This window comes from Heptranchias perlo, chromosome 15 (assembly GCF_035084215.1).
Source record: "Heptranchias perlo isolate sHepPer1 chromosome 15, sHepPer1.hap1, whole genome shotgun sequence".
NCBI classification, from domain to species: domain Eukaryota; kingdom Metazoa; phylum Chordata; class Chondrichthyes; order Hexanchiformes; family Hexanchidae; genus Heptranchias; species Heptranchias perlo.
The window spans coordinates 34,932,848-34,945,628 of NC_090339.1; the positions used below are offsets into that span (position 1 = coordinate 34,932,848).

General features: G+C 43.5%; 1 protein-coding gene across 1 annotated transcript in view; it reads right to left on the reverse strand.

Moving 5' to 3' along the window:
• The window catches only part of LOC137332794 (disks large homolog 3-like), a 43,286-nt gene extending 30,771 nt beyond the window's left edge, over positions 1-12,515 (reverse strand). The window contains exons 1-3 of the mRNA XM_067996731.1: positions 12,474-12,515; positions 5,740-5,864; positions 1,726-1,895 (exon numbers count right to left, since the gene is read on the reverse strand). Coding sequence (XP_067852832.1) covers positions 1,726-1,895; positions 5,740-5,864; positions 12,474-12,506 — 328 coding nt within the window. The 5' untranslated portion in view covers positions 12,507-12,515. The remainder of the gene's footprint in view (positions 1-1,725; positions 1,896-5,739; positions 5,865-12,473) is intronic.
• Between the last annotated feature and the right edge of the window lie 266 nt (positions 12,516-12,781).

A 12,781-nucleotide genomic window follows, 5' to 3' on the forward strand; every position in this document is an offset into this window, starting at 1 on the left:
AGTGTGTTACTAAGAATGGGAATGTCCAGGCACTGTGCATTACCGAGGCTGGGAATGCCAGGCAGTGTGCTACTGAGACTGGGAATGCCCAAGTAGTGTGCTACTGAGACTGGGAATGCCCAAGTAGTGTGCTACTGAGACTGGGAATGCCAGGCAGCATGTTACTGAGACTAGGAATGCCCAAGTAGTGTGCTACTGAGACTGGGAATGCCAGGCAGTGTGTTACTGAGACTGGGAATGCCAGGCAGTGTGTTACTGAGACTGGGGATGCCAGGCAGCATGTTACTGAGACTAGGAATGCCAGGCAGTGTGTTACTGAGACTGGGAATGCCAGGCAGTGTGTTACTGAGACTGGGGATACCCACACAGTGTGTTACTGAGACTGAGAATGCCAGGCAGTGCCTTACTGAGACTGAAGATGCCCAAGCAGTGTGTTACTGAGACTGGGAATGCCAGGCAGTGTGTTACTGAGACTGAGGATGCCAGGCAGTGTGTTACTGAGACTGGGGATGCCAGGCAGTGTGTTACTGAGACTGGGAATACCCACACAGTGTGTTACTGAGACTGGGACTGCCAGCAGCATTTTACTGAGACTGGGAATGCCAGGCAGTGTGTTACTGAGAATGGGAATGTCCAGGCAGTGTGTTACTGAGACTGGGAATGCCCAAGTAGTGTGTTACTGAGGCTGGGAATGCCAGGCAGTGTGTGACTGAGACTGGGAATGTCCAGGCACTGTGCATTACTGAGACTGGGAATGCCAGGCAGTGTGTTACTGAGTCTGGGAATGCCAGGCAGTGTGTTACTGAGGCTGGGAATGCCAGGCAGTGTGTTACTGTGACTGGGAATGCCAGGCAGTGTGTTACTGAGACTGGGAATGCCCAAGCAGTGTGTTACTGAGACTGGGAATGCCCAAGCAGTGTATTACTGAGACTGGGAATGCCAGGCAGTGTGTTACTAAGACTGGGAATGCCCAAATACTGTGTTACTGAGACTGGGAATGCCCAAGCATTGTGTAACTGAGATTGGTAATGCCCAAGCAGTGTGTTACTGAGACTGGGAATGCCAGGCAATGTATTTCTGAGACTGGGAATGCCCAGGCAGTGTGTTACTGAGTTTGGGAATGTCCAAGGAGTGTGTTACTGAGGTTGGGAATGTCCAAGCAGTGTGTTATTGAGGTTGGGAATGTCCAAGCAGTGTGTTACTGAGGTTGGGAATGTCCAAGCAGTGTGTTATTGAGGTTGGGAATGTCCAAGCAGTGTGTTACTGAGGTTGGGAATGTCCAAGCAGTGTGTTATTGAGGTTGGGAATGTCCAAGTAGTGTGTTACTGAGACTGGGTAAGTGCAGGTGCTGTTACTGATGCTGAGAATGTTTGTATTACTAAGGCTAGGAAAGCCCAGGTGCTGTTTGTGTTACTGAGGCCAGGAATGCAGAGGCGCTGTTTGTGTTGTGTATCCAGAAGCCGTTGCTAATATCCATGTTTTGGAAAGAAACACATACTGTAATGTCACTGCTTTGACTTTGGAAGAAGAGTTACCACTGGTGCTTTTCATGAGTTGTTACTACATCTCTCCAGGGGAACCAGGTTAAAATAACAAGGAAATCAAGAATTATGTTCCGGGGCTGGATGGGCAGTTAGTTCTACCTTTCTCTTGTTCCTTTACATGTGTTGCAACACCATTGATCATGTCAGCACTTCCAGGTGAACTCAGCCATTAGAAAGTTACCTTTGGGTCCTTTTAAAAGATTCACTTCTAATATAGCCTCTGCAGCAGGCTGTCTTCTACGGACTAACAGTCGAACAACAGGTCCCGCCTCCTTCAGCGCCTCCACTGCTTTACTGTGAACGACTTCTGAAACATCCACATCATTGACTCGCAGCACACAGTCATTGACCCTGAAAACACCAACAATGATTAAGGGTGAGATTTCCAGGAGCAGAAAGAGTGAACATTTCCTAAAAGTGGACATGCTTCACCCCATCCCTAAACAGAAAGACCTGATTCTGAAATTATTCACCAGTAATGCAAATGTTACAGGGTGTAAAGGGTGATACAAAAGGTGAGGCTGGGATGACGAAAATGTTACAGGTTAAAGCAAGAAGCAGCAGCAGATGTGGTGATCATGGGATTGGGCTTCTCAGAGGCTGTGGTAAGTTGTGAAACCTTAGTTTGTACTTTCATATTGTTCATGACAGGAACATTGGAATATGGGTACATTCTCCTATTTGTGCACTCCCACCATGCAGCCTCAGCTTCCAGCAGTGGATATGGGGAAATCACATGTGCACAGCCCACAATTTTCTTAGCATAATGGAAAGAAAATTATTGGCTGTGGTTGCACAATTTCCCAATATGCACTCCTGCAGGGTGAGGCTCTGCGTCGGGAAAGCACAATCGGATAATTCACCCTTTAGGAACAGAAGTAGGTAATTCGGCTTATCAAGCCTGATCCACCGTTTTGTTCGCCATGGCAGTTCTTTCTTTTTAATTCCAACTTCCTGCTTTTTCTTCAAAAGGAGAAATTCAGTAATTTCAGAGAATCGGGACTATAGTGTGGCAATCCTATCTCTGACTGCACTCCCATCTAGCAAGTCTCAGCGCTGGCTGTGTAGGATTGCTGAATAAACTCTCATATCCCTTAATATCTTTACTTCCCAAGGAAGTATCTATCTGCCTTTTAAATACTTCAATTGACTTTACATCTACGACCTTCTGGGGCACATTCTCACAGCCTTTGTGAATTTTTTTAGCTCAAATTTTAAGATTATGTCTCCTTGTTCCTACTAAAGGAAAGAATCAGTCCCATTCTACCTTATCAATTCCCATTATTACTTTAAACATGATCAGATGATCCTTTAACCTTTTCATCTCTAGGGAATGTAACCCAAGTTTACCCAGTCTCTTGTCATAGCTAATCCCATTATCTCAGGCCTTATTCTCTAAGGTCAATATATTTCCCTAAAATGTGCACACAAAATTAAACACAACATTCCAAACCAAGTATGACCAGTGTTGTGTGCAGTAGCACTTCCTTTTTTTATGTTTTAGCGATGTTGATGAAAGGAAAAAACAAAGCTGGCTGATCCCACCTGTGTAGCCTTTTGGCCCCAATGTTGTGCCTGGACAATGATTATGGTAAAAAGAACCAACTGGTTGTGAACTGTTAGTGTAGCTATGTTGGGATTTTCACCTGCTGAAGGAGCAGCTTCCCAAAGTATTACCAATGGCTTCAGACCCATAATAATCAAACTCAATTAAAATTACAGACAACCAGGTAAATTCAATACAAGCTACATTCCCAGCAGAGAGCATTGGTCCATGCGAGTGTGTATTGGAGAATCAGCTGCAGAGGTCAGTGCGTCTAATTCCTGATTTTCCAGTACTAGATTTCAATGACCAGAAAATTAGGAGTGTTGCAAATCTGGCATTCTGACCTCTGTGCTCTATTCTCTAATCCACCCTCCTGTTGAGTGAGACCATGCTGTGGAAATTACTTGAACGTCTATAGTTTTACTTGAGAGCTTTCTTTTCTGCAATAGATGCTGGGATAACGTTGCATAGCTTATCCTAAACTTCCCTGCCCCCTTCCAGTGAGAGAAAGCAAGAAGAAATACTCACAAATTCCACAGGTTGTGAAAAGAGAAAGGGAAGTACAGAAAACAATAAAACAATCTGTGAGAGAATATATTAATGCTCTTGACTGTCCCTTGCAGCCCACGTGACAGATGCAGCTGACTGCTTCTCACTATCTTTATGCTTCTGGTGTAAGTCAATACTTCAGGCACATGGTTTGTGATGGCAGATATCCAATGTTATCAGCTTTGGACAAAGAGATATAGGAACATCACACCACACGATAACCTGGGTCTGCATAATCAGGAGTTCCGTAATCTGAGGCTCTGTAACATGCTTCTGCAGTTCTATTGAAGTATGGGGCCTCCACATTGCTGCTGTGCAAAATTGACCTTGGTATTGGCCTGAAGGGCTAAAGAGCTCCAAGCACTAAACTCTGGGTCATGAGGACAGGAAGCAGAGGTTTCCTCTCTTTCAAGAGGTCACTGTATCCTCTCTTTATTTAGCACTTGACAGGTTGCACAAAGGAAAAAACCTTCCACTGTGTGACCTTAAAAAGGGAAAACAATTAATCAAAATTTAAAGGGTTTGGAGACAAGAGATCCCAGCATCTTGGCGATACAAAGAACTGTACAGAATTTCTGAGGCCCTTGGAGCTAACTCGTACCATATTTATTAGCAGTAGCACACATGTAGTACATGGCACAGATTCATACTTTCCACAGTGCACTTTTGATGTCATTGCCTTGGTGTGCATTCACATGCATCTACCAATTGATGCAACACATAAATGAGATGATAATACATGCTAATAGTTCATGCAATGCAACAAAGGGGCAGAAGTCAGATTGCTCACAATACAAGGCTGAGACAAGTGTCCAGTAGTAATAGGATATCAAGGAGAGCATGGCTCACTTCAACAATTCAGAATGGGAATATTTTCTGGCTCACATGCTCAAAATTGAAGAGTGATAATTAAAGAGGGGGTAGAGTTTCCGCTAGATTGCGCTGGTTTTATCAGCGCAATCTGGCTGAATCAGCGCAAAAGATCGAGGAATTTCAGTGTACACTGGGTGTAAATTACATCTAGCGTAATTCAAGTTTCTGCGATCTTTTGCGCTGGTTCAAAAATCATTGCGCTGAAGCCAGCTCTGCCCACAAAACTGGCCACGTACCCCGATCGAAATAACAAAGATGGTGAGTTTCCGCCGATTGCGCCTGTTTGAGGAGTGTTTTAAAATTAAGCTTGTTTTTTAGGCGCCCAGGCACTAGTAGGCATGGTTCAAGATATGAAAAAATATTTAAATTATTAAGGAACTGACTAGTGTACACAAATGAAAGTAGTAAATGGTTCAGTATAGTTTTTTTATGTCATGTTCAGTGATTTAAAATCAGTTTACTCACAGATGGAGGACAAGTCACTCTTATTAAAAATGCTTAATTTTTGTGATCATCCCATTTTCAGCTGTATTAATAAAACTGCACCAGGTTACTACTCTTAAATACATCTCTTAAATAAATCAATAAATATTTTTATTGCAAAGAAAAAAAAACAATTATGCTCTGTTAAGCTGCCGGACTGCGCTGGTTCATGAAAGATTTTACATTGACGATTATGCATAAGTATTTTAGTGGAAATTTGAAATGTAACCCAACTGGCGCAATTCGCACCCAATTGCTTGATTGCGCCCAAAGCGGAAACTCTACCCGAGTGATTATCTGACAACAAGAGGCCCCAATGCAGCATGAGCTCTACCTGGAGTTGTAGTGCATACTGAAGGAGGGAGAACCCATGTGGAGGAAAGAAGAAGCCATTCCAATGGAGGAATTGTCAAAATTGAACGAGAGGGATGATCTCCAACATGACTAATGCAGGAATTAGCATCCTTCTGTGTTCTGGCAGATTGAGGGATTTGACTGCCCCGTCACTTCAGCTGGGTCATCAACAGCACACCAGTGAACATCACAACTAAGCCCTGTCATATTCAGCATCCAGCTCCAACCACCACTACCAGCCAACCTGCTTACTAAGAGCACAGAGGGTGCAGCACAGAAAGCTGGTCACCAGTAGTGAAAGCATCTCTCAATGCAGGAACACATGCAATGTCTTATTGTACAATAGCTCTTATTGAACAATGTATTTTCTGTAAGTTTCTAGTTAGTTACCCAAGTCGTCCATCCATAGCAGCGGCCCCACCAGGGATAATTTTGGTTATAAAAATCCCAGGATCATCTGGAACATGAGGATTGTCGATTCCTCCAGCAATGCTAAACCCCAGGCCTGAGTTACCCTGTAAGGACAGAATTCATCAATTGTTGATTCAACCAAAACTTTAGGAAACAATTATCTTGCAACAGACCAAATCGCTTAGTTAAAATTAAACTCAGGTCTTAGTTACTATAGACAACTGATGCTCAGGCTTCAATTACTGCCATCACATTGAGGCCTAGGGCTTGCTATATATGCAGTAAGACTCAGCCCTCAGCTATTGCAAATTAGCAGAGGCCTACGCTTGCTACACAAAAACTGAGGCTCGGCCTTAGAATGAATTTGCTGAAATTTCGGCCTACCTTTAGATACACTGAGGCCCAGACCTTGATTACTACAGAAAGACTGAGACCCATGCCCTGTTTATTGTAGAATCACTCAAACACCCACACTTAGACACAGATATCTTCACTAATCTAGAAACACCAGTATTCACACATAGACACCCGCACTGAGCCACAAACACTCATATTCACAGGCACTCGCATTCAAAGAGTTACAGACTATCGCACACATGGCCGCAAAAAAATTCTCACACTTACAAATAATAATTTCTCTGATGGCATGTGCTTAATTCTGTAATCTTGAATTAGAGATATATGGGACCATGGAACATGATTTAATTGGAATCAACTCTGGGAAAGTCAGCTGATATATATTAAAAAATCACAATTGTTCTAAATTCTCTTTATTATCCTCAGTGGTTAGAAATACAAATGAGAGAGTTTTGGCAGTCTGTATTGAGCTAAAAAAGTGTAATTCTGTAACCTGTTATTATTTTTATGCTGCTCCCAAACTTGTATGCCCTGTCATTGTTCTCTGTAGCAGTCAGTGATAGGGGTGCCTGAGCAAGTTTCTGCTAAGCACTAGCTTGTTGATATAATATTGAAGCTGTTACACAAAGAAACAGCACTGACATCAAAGAATTGCAGGTTGAAACAAACTTGAAGGATCAATACAACTGCAACCTTTGAGCCAGTGACCATATTGAAACCTGTCACATAGCTTATATATGGGCTGGCTTTGAGAAGCTTAATTTTGACTCAAGGATTGCCATGTAGCAGGTTCAAGACCTTTTTCATATACAATGCAGCAGTGGGACTGCATAATAATGAATTGTCCTTTTATAAATTCTTCTGGTGCAGCCTCAGAAATTGTGCATTAATTTTCTGTAAAAATGAACTCTTGTTCTTCCATACCTGCAGACTTTGCTGGTTTGTAGAGTACCTCCACAATATTCAATGTTGGACATTTTTCAAAGCGCCCATTGTGACGGAAGCTAAGCTCCATCATGCTGCAAATTATGAAACTGCGGTGTTATATGTTTTATCTTTTATAATTTTAATTATATACTAGTGGCTCTCCACTCGTGTTGCTCACAGTGAGTTAGAGGATTTGCTATTTGATTACAATAGGGGTATTTATGCCATGTAGGGGAGAGCGTCTGACCAAATAAGATACATTTTTCTCATAGAGTGCCCACTTGACAGGTACAGTGCACCTGAGATGTGCTGCGCCTGTGTGGAAGAAAGTACACTGGCTATTTGCATGACCTAGGGAACTCCTAGTGCAGGCCTATCCCTTAGCTGGGTCTTGTGCCTAAAAAAGGAAATCTAAGTGCAGCTGCAGAACTCTCAGGCTTGAAGGCTGTGCATCGGGCCTACAAGGGCCTTTTGGCTGATGATGGAAATCAGCAGCCAGAAGGCTCAAGTGCCTCAAATCATCCTAAAATTTACGTGCTCGTTCAGCCTGCCTCCAGTACCCCTGTGACTCTCTCGTTGACAGGGCTCCAGGGGCTAGCCATAGTGCCAAATATCCCTGCAATGGGGTGCCTAGCAAGTAGAGCCAAAGGAAAATGAGACCTCTCCCGCCTCATTAAAATACCAACACTGGGCTTGCACCTGTTGCATACTGTGGGGGAGCCCCAAGAAATCCTGGAAAGACACATTGGTGGCGTAGACCTGATGGAATAGGTCTCACCCCTTTTTTCCTCTGTTCTGTGCCTGAGGAAAGTCTATTCTGGCACTTGGCGGAAGTATGGAGGGGGAACCTGAGGTTTGGCAGAACTGAAGGGTGGAATATGGGGTTTGGCTCAACTGAATCATAGAATAGAATCATTGAATCGTTACAGCACAGAAGGAGGCCATTCAGCCCATTGAGCCTGTGCTGGCTCTTTGTAAGAGCAATCCAGCAAACCAAAAACTGATTTTTTTCTTTTTTTAAATTTGGATTGGGAAAGAGACTCTGGTTCCGAATTTCCTCGAGGGTTTCATGGGACAGTTTCCAGAACCCATCAGAAAACTGTTGGGACCCGGTTACCCTGGGTCCCCACCCACTCTGGGAATTCCCGGTTGGCCTCATAATGCCAGTGAAATCAAGGGGTGAAGTCTCCTAACGGCCATTGGACTCATTTTCCCAGCACAGAACGGACCTGGTGTAACACTGGAGGCCCGTACACCAAGGGAGACGAGGTGTAATAGCCTCCAAAAGGGTGCAAGTGGTCCCCACCAGAGGAGGAGGGTGGTATCCAAGCCAGAGAAGTGGCCTGGACTCCAAAGAAGAGGTACGGCTTTTTAACGAAAATAATTTGAATCAGCCCCTCTCGTGAAGTCATAGTAATGGGACTGGATGGATGACGATCCCTGCCAGAAGTCCCACCAGTTCTGCTGAGGCAAGGCTGCGAGTGGGGCTCACAATGACATTTGCCAATGAGAAAGATTGATTGACGTTAGCAAAATTACAAATCAACACCAGAAGACCTCAGGACTCACATTTTTTTCTTTCTTCAGTCATTACAGCCAGACATCCACTGATGGGAGCGGCAAGATGCATCTTTGAAATTTCATACCCCCTAGTGGGCAGATGCCTGGGGAGCATTGTAAATGGTACGGGTGCCTTAAATATTTTGTCCCAGTGCTCCTTTTTATAATGTTTGGGGAACGTTCATTTCCCAGGTGGTATGGAGAGGAGAAGTGAGCAGCAACCTGTTAATTCAGATCTCTGCCACCTTTACATTGTTCCAGGATTTTTGGAGCTTCCACCAAAGGGATGGACTGCCTGTGCCTGGAAGAGATATAGGCAAAATGTTCCCAAGGAAGTAAGTGTAAGGAGACATTTCCAGTCTTCCCATCTTACTTTCCTCTCCCTGTGACCAGGGCATCCATTTTCAGAGACCACCAGATCAGAGACACAGGGGGCCGTCAGCAAGGAAAGGGAGACTGGAAAGGCAAGTAATACCTCCTCCTTCTGGAGGCCAGGTCTGTGCTGGGGCTGCCACTGGACCAAGCAAATGACCTATTTCATCAAATTTGGATGCTTTGAGGTGCAGCATTGAGCTAGTCCAGAAATTGGGAAAAGGGGGGCGAGAAGTACTGAGGCCATGGTCTCTCAGCACGGTGTTTTTCCACCAATCAGAAAGGTCAGGGGTGTACAGTGAGCATCTCATACAATTTTCAGTATATTTCCCAGCAGTATTGGGTAGAGTGTTATTTCTGAGACACATAATTGCCAGTAACTTCACACATAAAGTTACTGGCAATTATGTCTATATTTCTCAGGGGTCTATTTTCTCCTGCTTTTTTCCCAGGGTATGCCTATTTCCTAGTGCAAAGCAGAGGAAAAAGAGGTGGAAATCTGTTACACCAAGTCATTGCTGGCTTTGACTTCACTTGCATTTGCAGGGCATCCCCAGATCATGGGTGGGGTGGTCCTGCCTCAAACAGGCAGCCAAATGTAAATGTGCATCATAATGAAATCCACGTCATTTTCTGGGTCTCTGCCCGGCGGTGGCCCAAATGCTGAGTAGCCCACTGAACAGGAGCCTCAGGCTTTGTGCCCAGCCAGCTCAGATGGGAACATCTGAGAAGGTGCTGCCAGAAAACCCCTCACACTTCCAAGCAGGTAACCGCTGCTTTTTCAGGGCCAGCAAGATGGATGAGCAATGCTGGAGGCCTTCTGGCTGACGTTGTTGGACAGCCACTAGAAGGCCCACAAGCTGGTGGCCATTACCTGACAGGCATGCAGCAGTGATCCACTTTCCACCCCCCAATCCAAGGGGTATATTGGGGGTGTTGGAACCCTGCTAATGACATTAACCCGGATATACAGATGGGTTAAGGTCCTTTCGGGCAGCGCACACTATTGGTGTGTTATATACTCAATGTACTTGCAGATTAAGGAGGGGTGGGAAAGAGGAAAATTAGCCGTGATCAGTTCTGGCTCATGGGAGGTGCATGGCTATGGAAACTGCCTTTTGCAGTGAGGTTTAATAAAGAGTGTTGAGTAAAGAGCCCAAAATGTAACACCTGTGACTAGCAGCAATTCTCCCGCTTAGGCTATCAGTTAAAACTGCAGTCGGGGCCTGATGATATCATCGGACCTCGATCTGCATACTTAAGGAAGGACCCCGCCAACTTCAGGCAGGTGTTCTTGCCGCCTGCTCAGGTCAGTAGGTTAAAACTCCAGACAACATAATGTCAGCGGGCAAGTCACCCAACCAATTTTAACTGCTTGCCCGCCCGGATTCCGTCAGGCGGGTAGGGTTAAAATCATGCTTTTAATCTTCCACAACAGGGGCTGCAGTGATTGCTCTGGGGGAGGATCTATGAGGTTTCTCTGAGGATCGTGGGGAACTGACAACTTACCTAAAATGAGGTTCAAATTATTTAAAATACTTTACATTTGTTTTACATTTAGAACATTCAAACCTTATTAATGGAAACCTCACTGACATAAGAAGATAATAAAGACTGGAATGAGAAAAGATCTTTCAGGCCATAGTGTCTGCTCTTCTTCAATTTATGCACAACTACCTCAATCATGGACTCTTTATTCCCAAAGTCTCTATAATCTCTTCCTAATCACATATGAATCATACAGATCATTTAGTATTTCTATAATCCTCATTCCCTTTCTTGACAGGTATTGAATCCATTTCTTTTTAAAGGTATAAACTGACCTAGAACTAACTACTTTTTCTAGGAGTCTTTTCCGTATATCCACTGTTCTCTAATTCTAATCTTGCTTGAGGCATGTGAAATTTCTGATTGTGTCCTCAAGTTCAGTGCTCATTGTTCAGGGTAAGTAGCCTGCTTCTCTCTACCTTATCTACAATTTTCATTATTTTAAAGATCTGTATCATTAAAGTGGCAAAATATAGTATAATCGTGAAAGTTGCAATACACTTTATTTGAATGAGACAATTACAATGTCTTATTTAACTTATTGTGTCTGAATTTAAAGGACTACATGCTTTATTTAGTAATGCTGTAATGATCACTCCTAGACCTTATCAAATTTGGGAAAGGAAGGCATGATTCCGGAACTAAAACGATGAGTCCACTAATAATGGGAAAATACTGTGGGTAAAATTTAACATTGAATCGTGAAGAACAAAATCATTGTAAATATATACAGGGAGCCATGCTGTGAGGGAGAGTGCAGAAATTCAACAATAAACATAAAGATGTTTATGTCTCTGCCTCTCCAATCTGCAGCACTTGTTATTTTGAGCATCTAATAATTAAGGGCCCTTTCGAAGATGAAACTTTCTCTTCTTGGAAATAATCCATTAATCTCTCCAGGTGAGTGATTCCAGATGCAAAGGCTTTTGGCCAATTTTAAAAGATAACAGTGTGAATCCTCCTGCAGGGTCTGTTTCATTTTTCATTGACAGGACTGTAAATCTGCAGCATTTACCCAAAGGTGAGGACACTCTCTGAATACTAACACCAGTGGGAGGGGTCCAGATTTCAGTTACTTGGTGCTAAAGTCTGACATTTAAGAATGCAACAATAGATCTAGTCTCCACTTTGGGACCACGGTGAAGAGAGACTAGAGGGTTTGCTTCCCTTCTCAAAAATCAATAGGTCGGCAAGTGAATGCACGCAGTTACATTGATTATATCTGAGGGTCAATAATATGCTCCTATCTATCAATAAAGGCACACATTAATGGTCACTATATCCTAAAGATTACATGCTTTCATTTACTGGAGAACTAATAATGAACAAGGCAGATATGGAGCCAAAATAGATGGTGGATCATGTATCTGAGCAGAGCTCTTCACCAGACAGTATCACCCTTCATAAATCCCATTAATTATAATACTATTGCTCCAGGGTGATTTTCTAATACAGGGGTATACATTATTCAAACGATCAGTCAGCAGGCTACTGAAACTGGGGGATTGTTTTAACCTGGAACGGGTTTCAGGCGGGCAGGGGTGAGGCGACTACGAAACGCACATGCTGGCCTAAATTTCAGGCTCTTGGTATTTTAACTCCCGAGCCTCATTTAAATGCCGCCAGTCTACTTCCGCACAGAATGATCATGAAGAGGACATAGAGCGACTGTCGGCAGCCGCCTGTCAGCTTCCAGGTAAGTGGTGGTGGATGGTGCTTTATGTAGGCACCTCTTCCACCTGGAAAACCCTGCAGGTTAAAATTGGAAATGACCCAGGATCTGAGTGGGTAAGTAAACTCATTTTTTAACTGCCCACCCGCCTGGTTTCTGCCGGGCAGATAGGGTTAAAAACACCCCGTATGGAGAAAATACTACTGTAATCATTCCAGTTGGAGGAAGCACAATCACTATTACACAATTACATGGAGAGACAAACTGCACTACTCACACGCTCCAGGATTATCTCCTCATATTTGTACATTCCATCACTTCCATTAGCCTAGGAAATAAATGAATATGTAAGGTTCATTGTTTCAAACATTTGATGAGTCACATTCCTGAACTGCTGACAGTTTTTTGTATCCAATAATTTCATGTTTGTTAAAAAGATGCAATACATGGTGAAAGAGAGGGTACTTTTAAGATTAATTTCCTCCCCCGTTGAAAAGCACAGTTAAAAAGTCTGAATCCTTTCAGAAAGGAGATACTTTTCATCCTGTCCACTTGATAGAGACGTGTCATATCAGAATTCAAGCA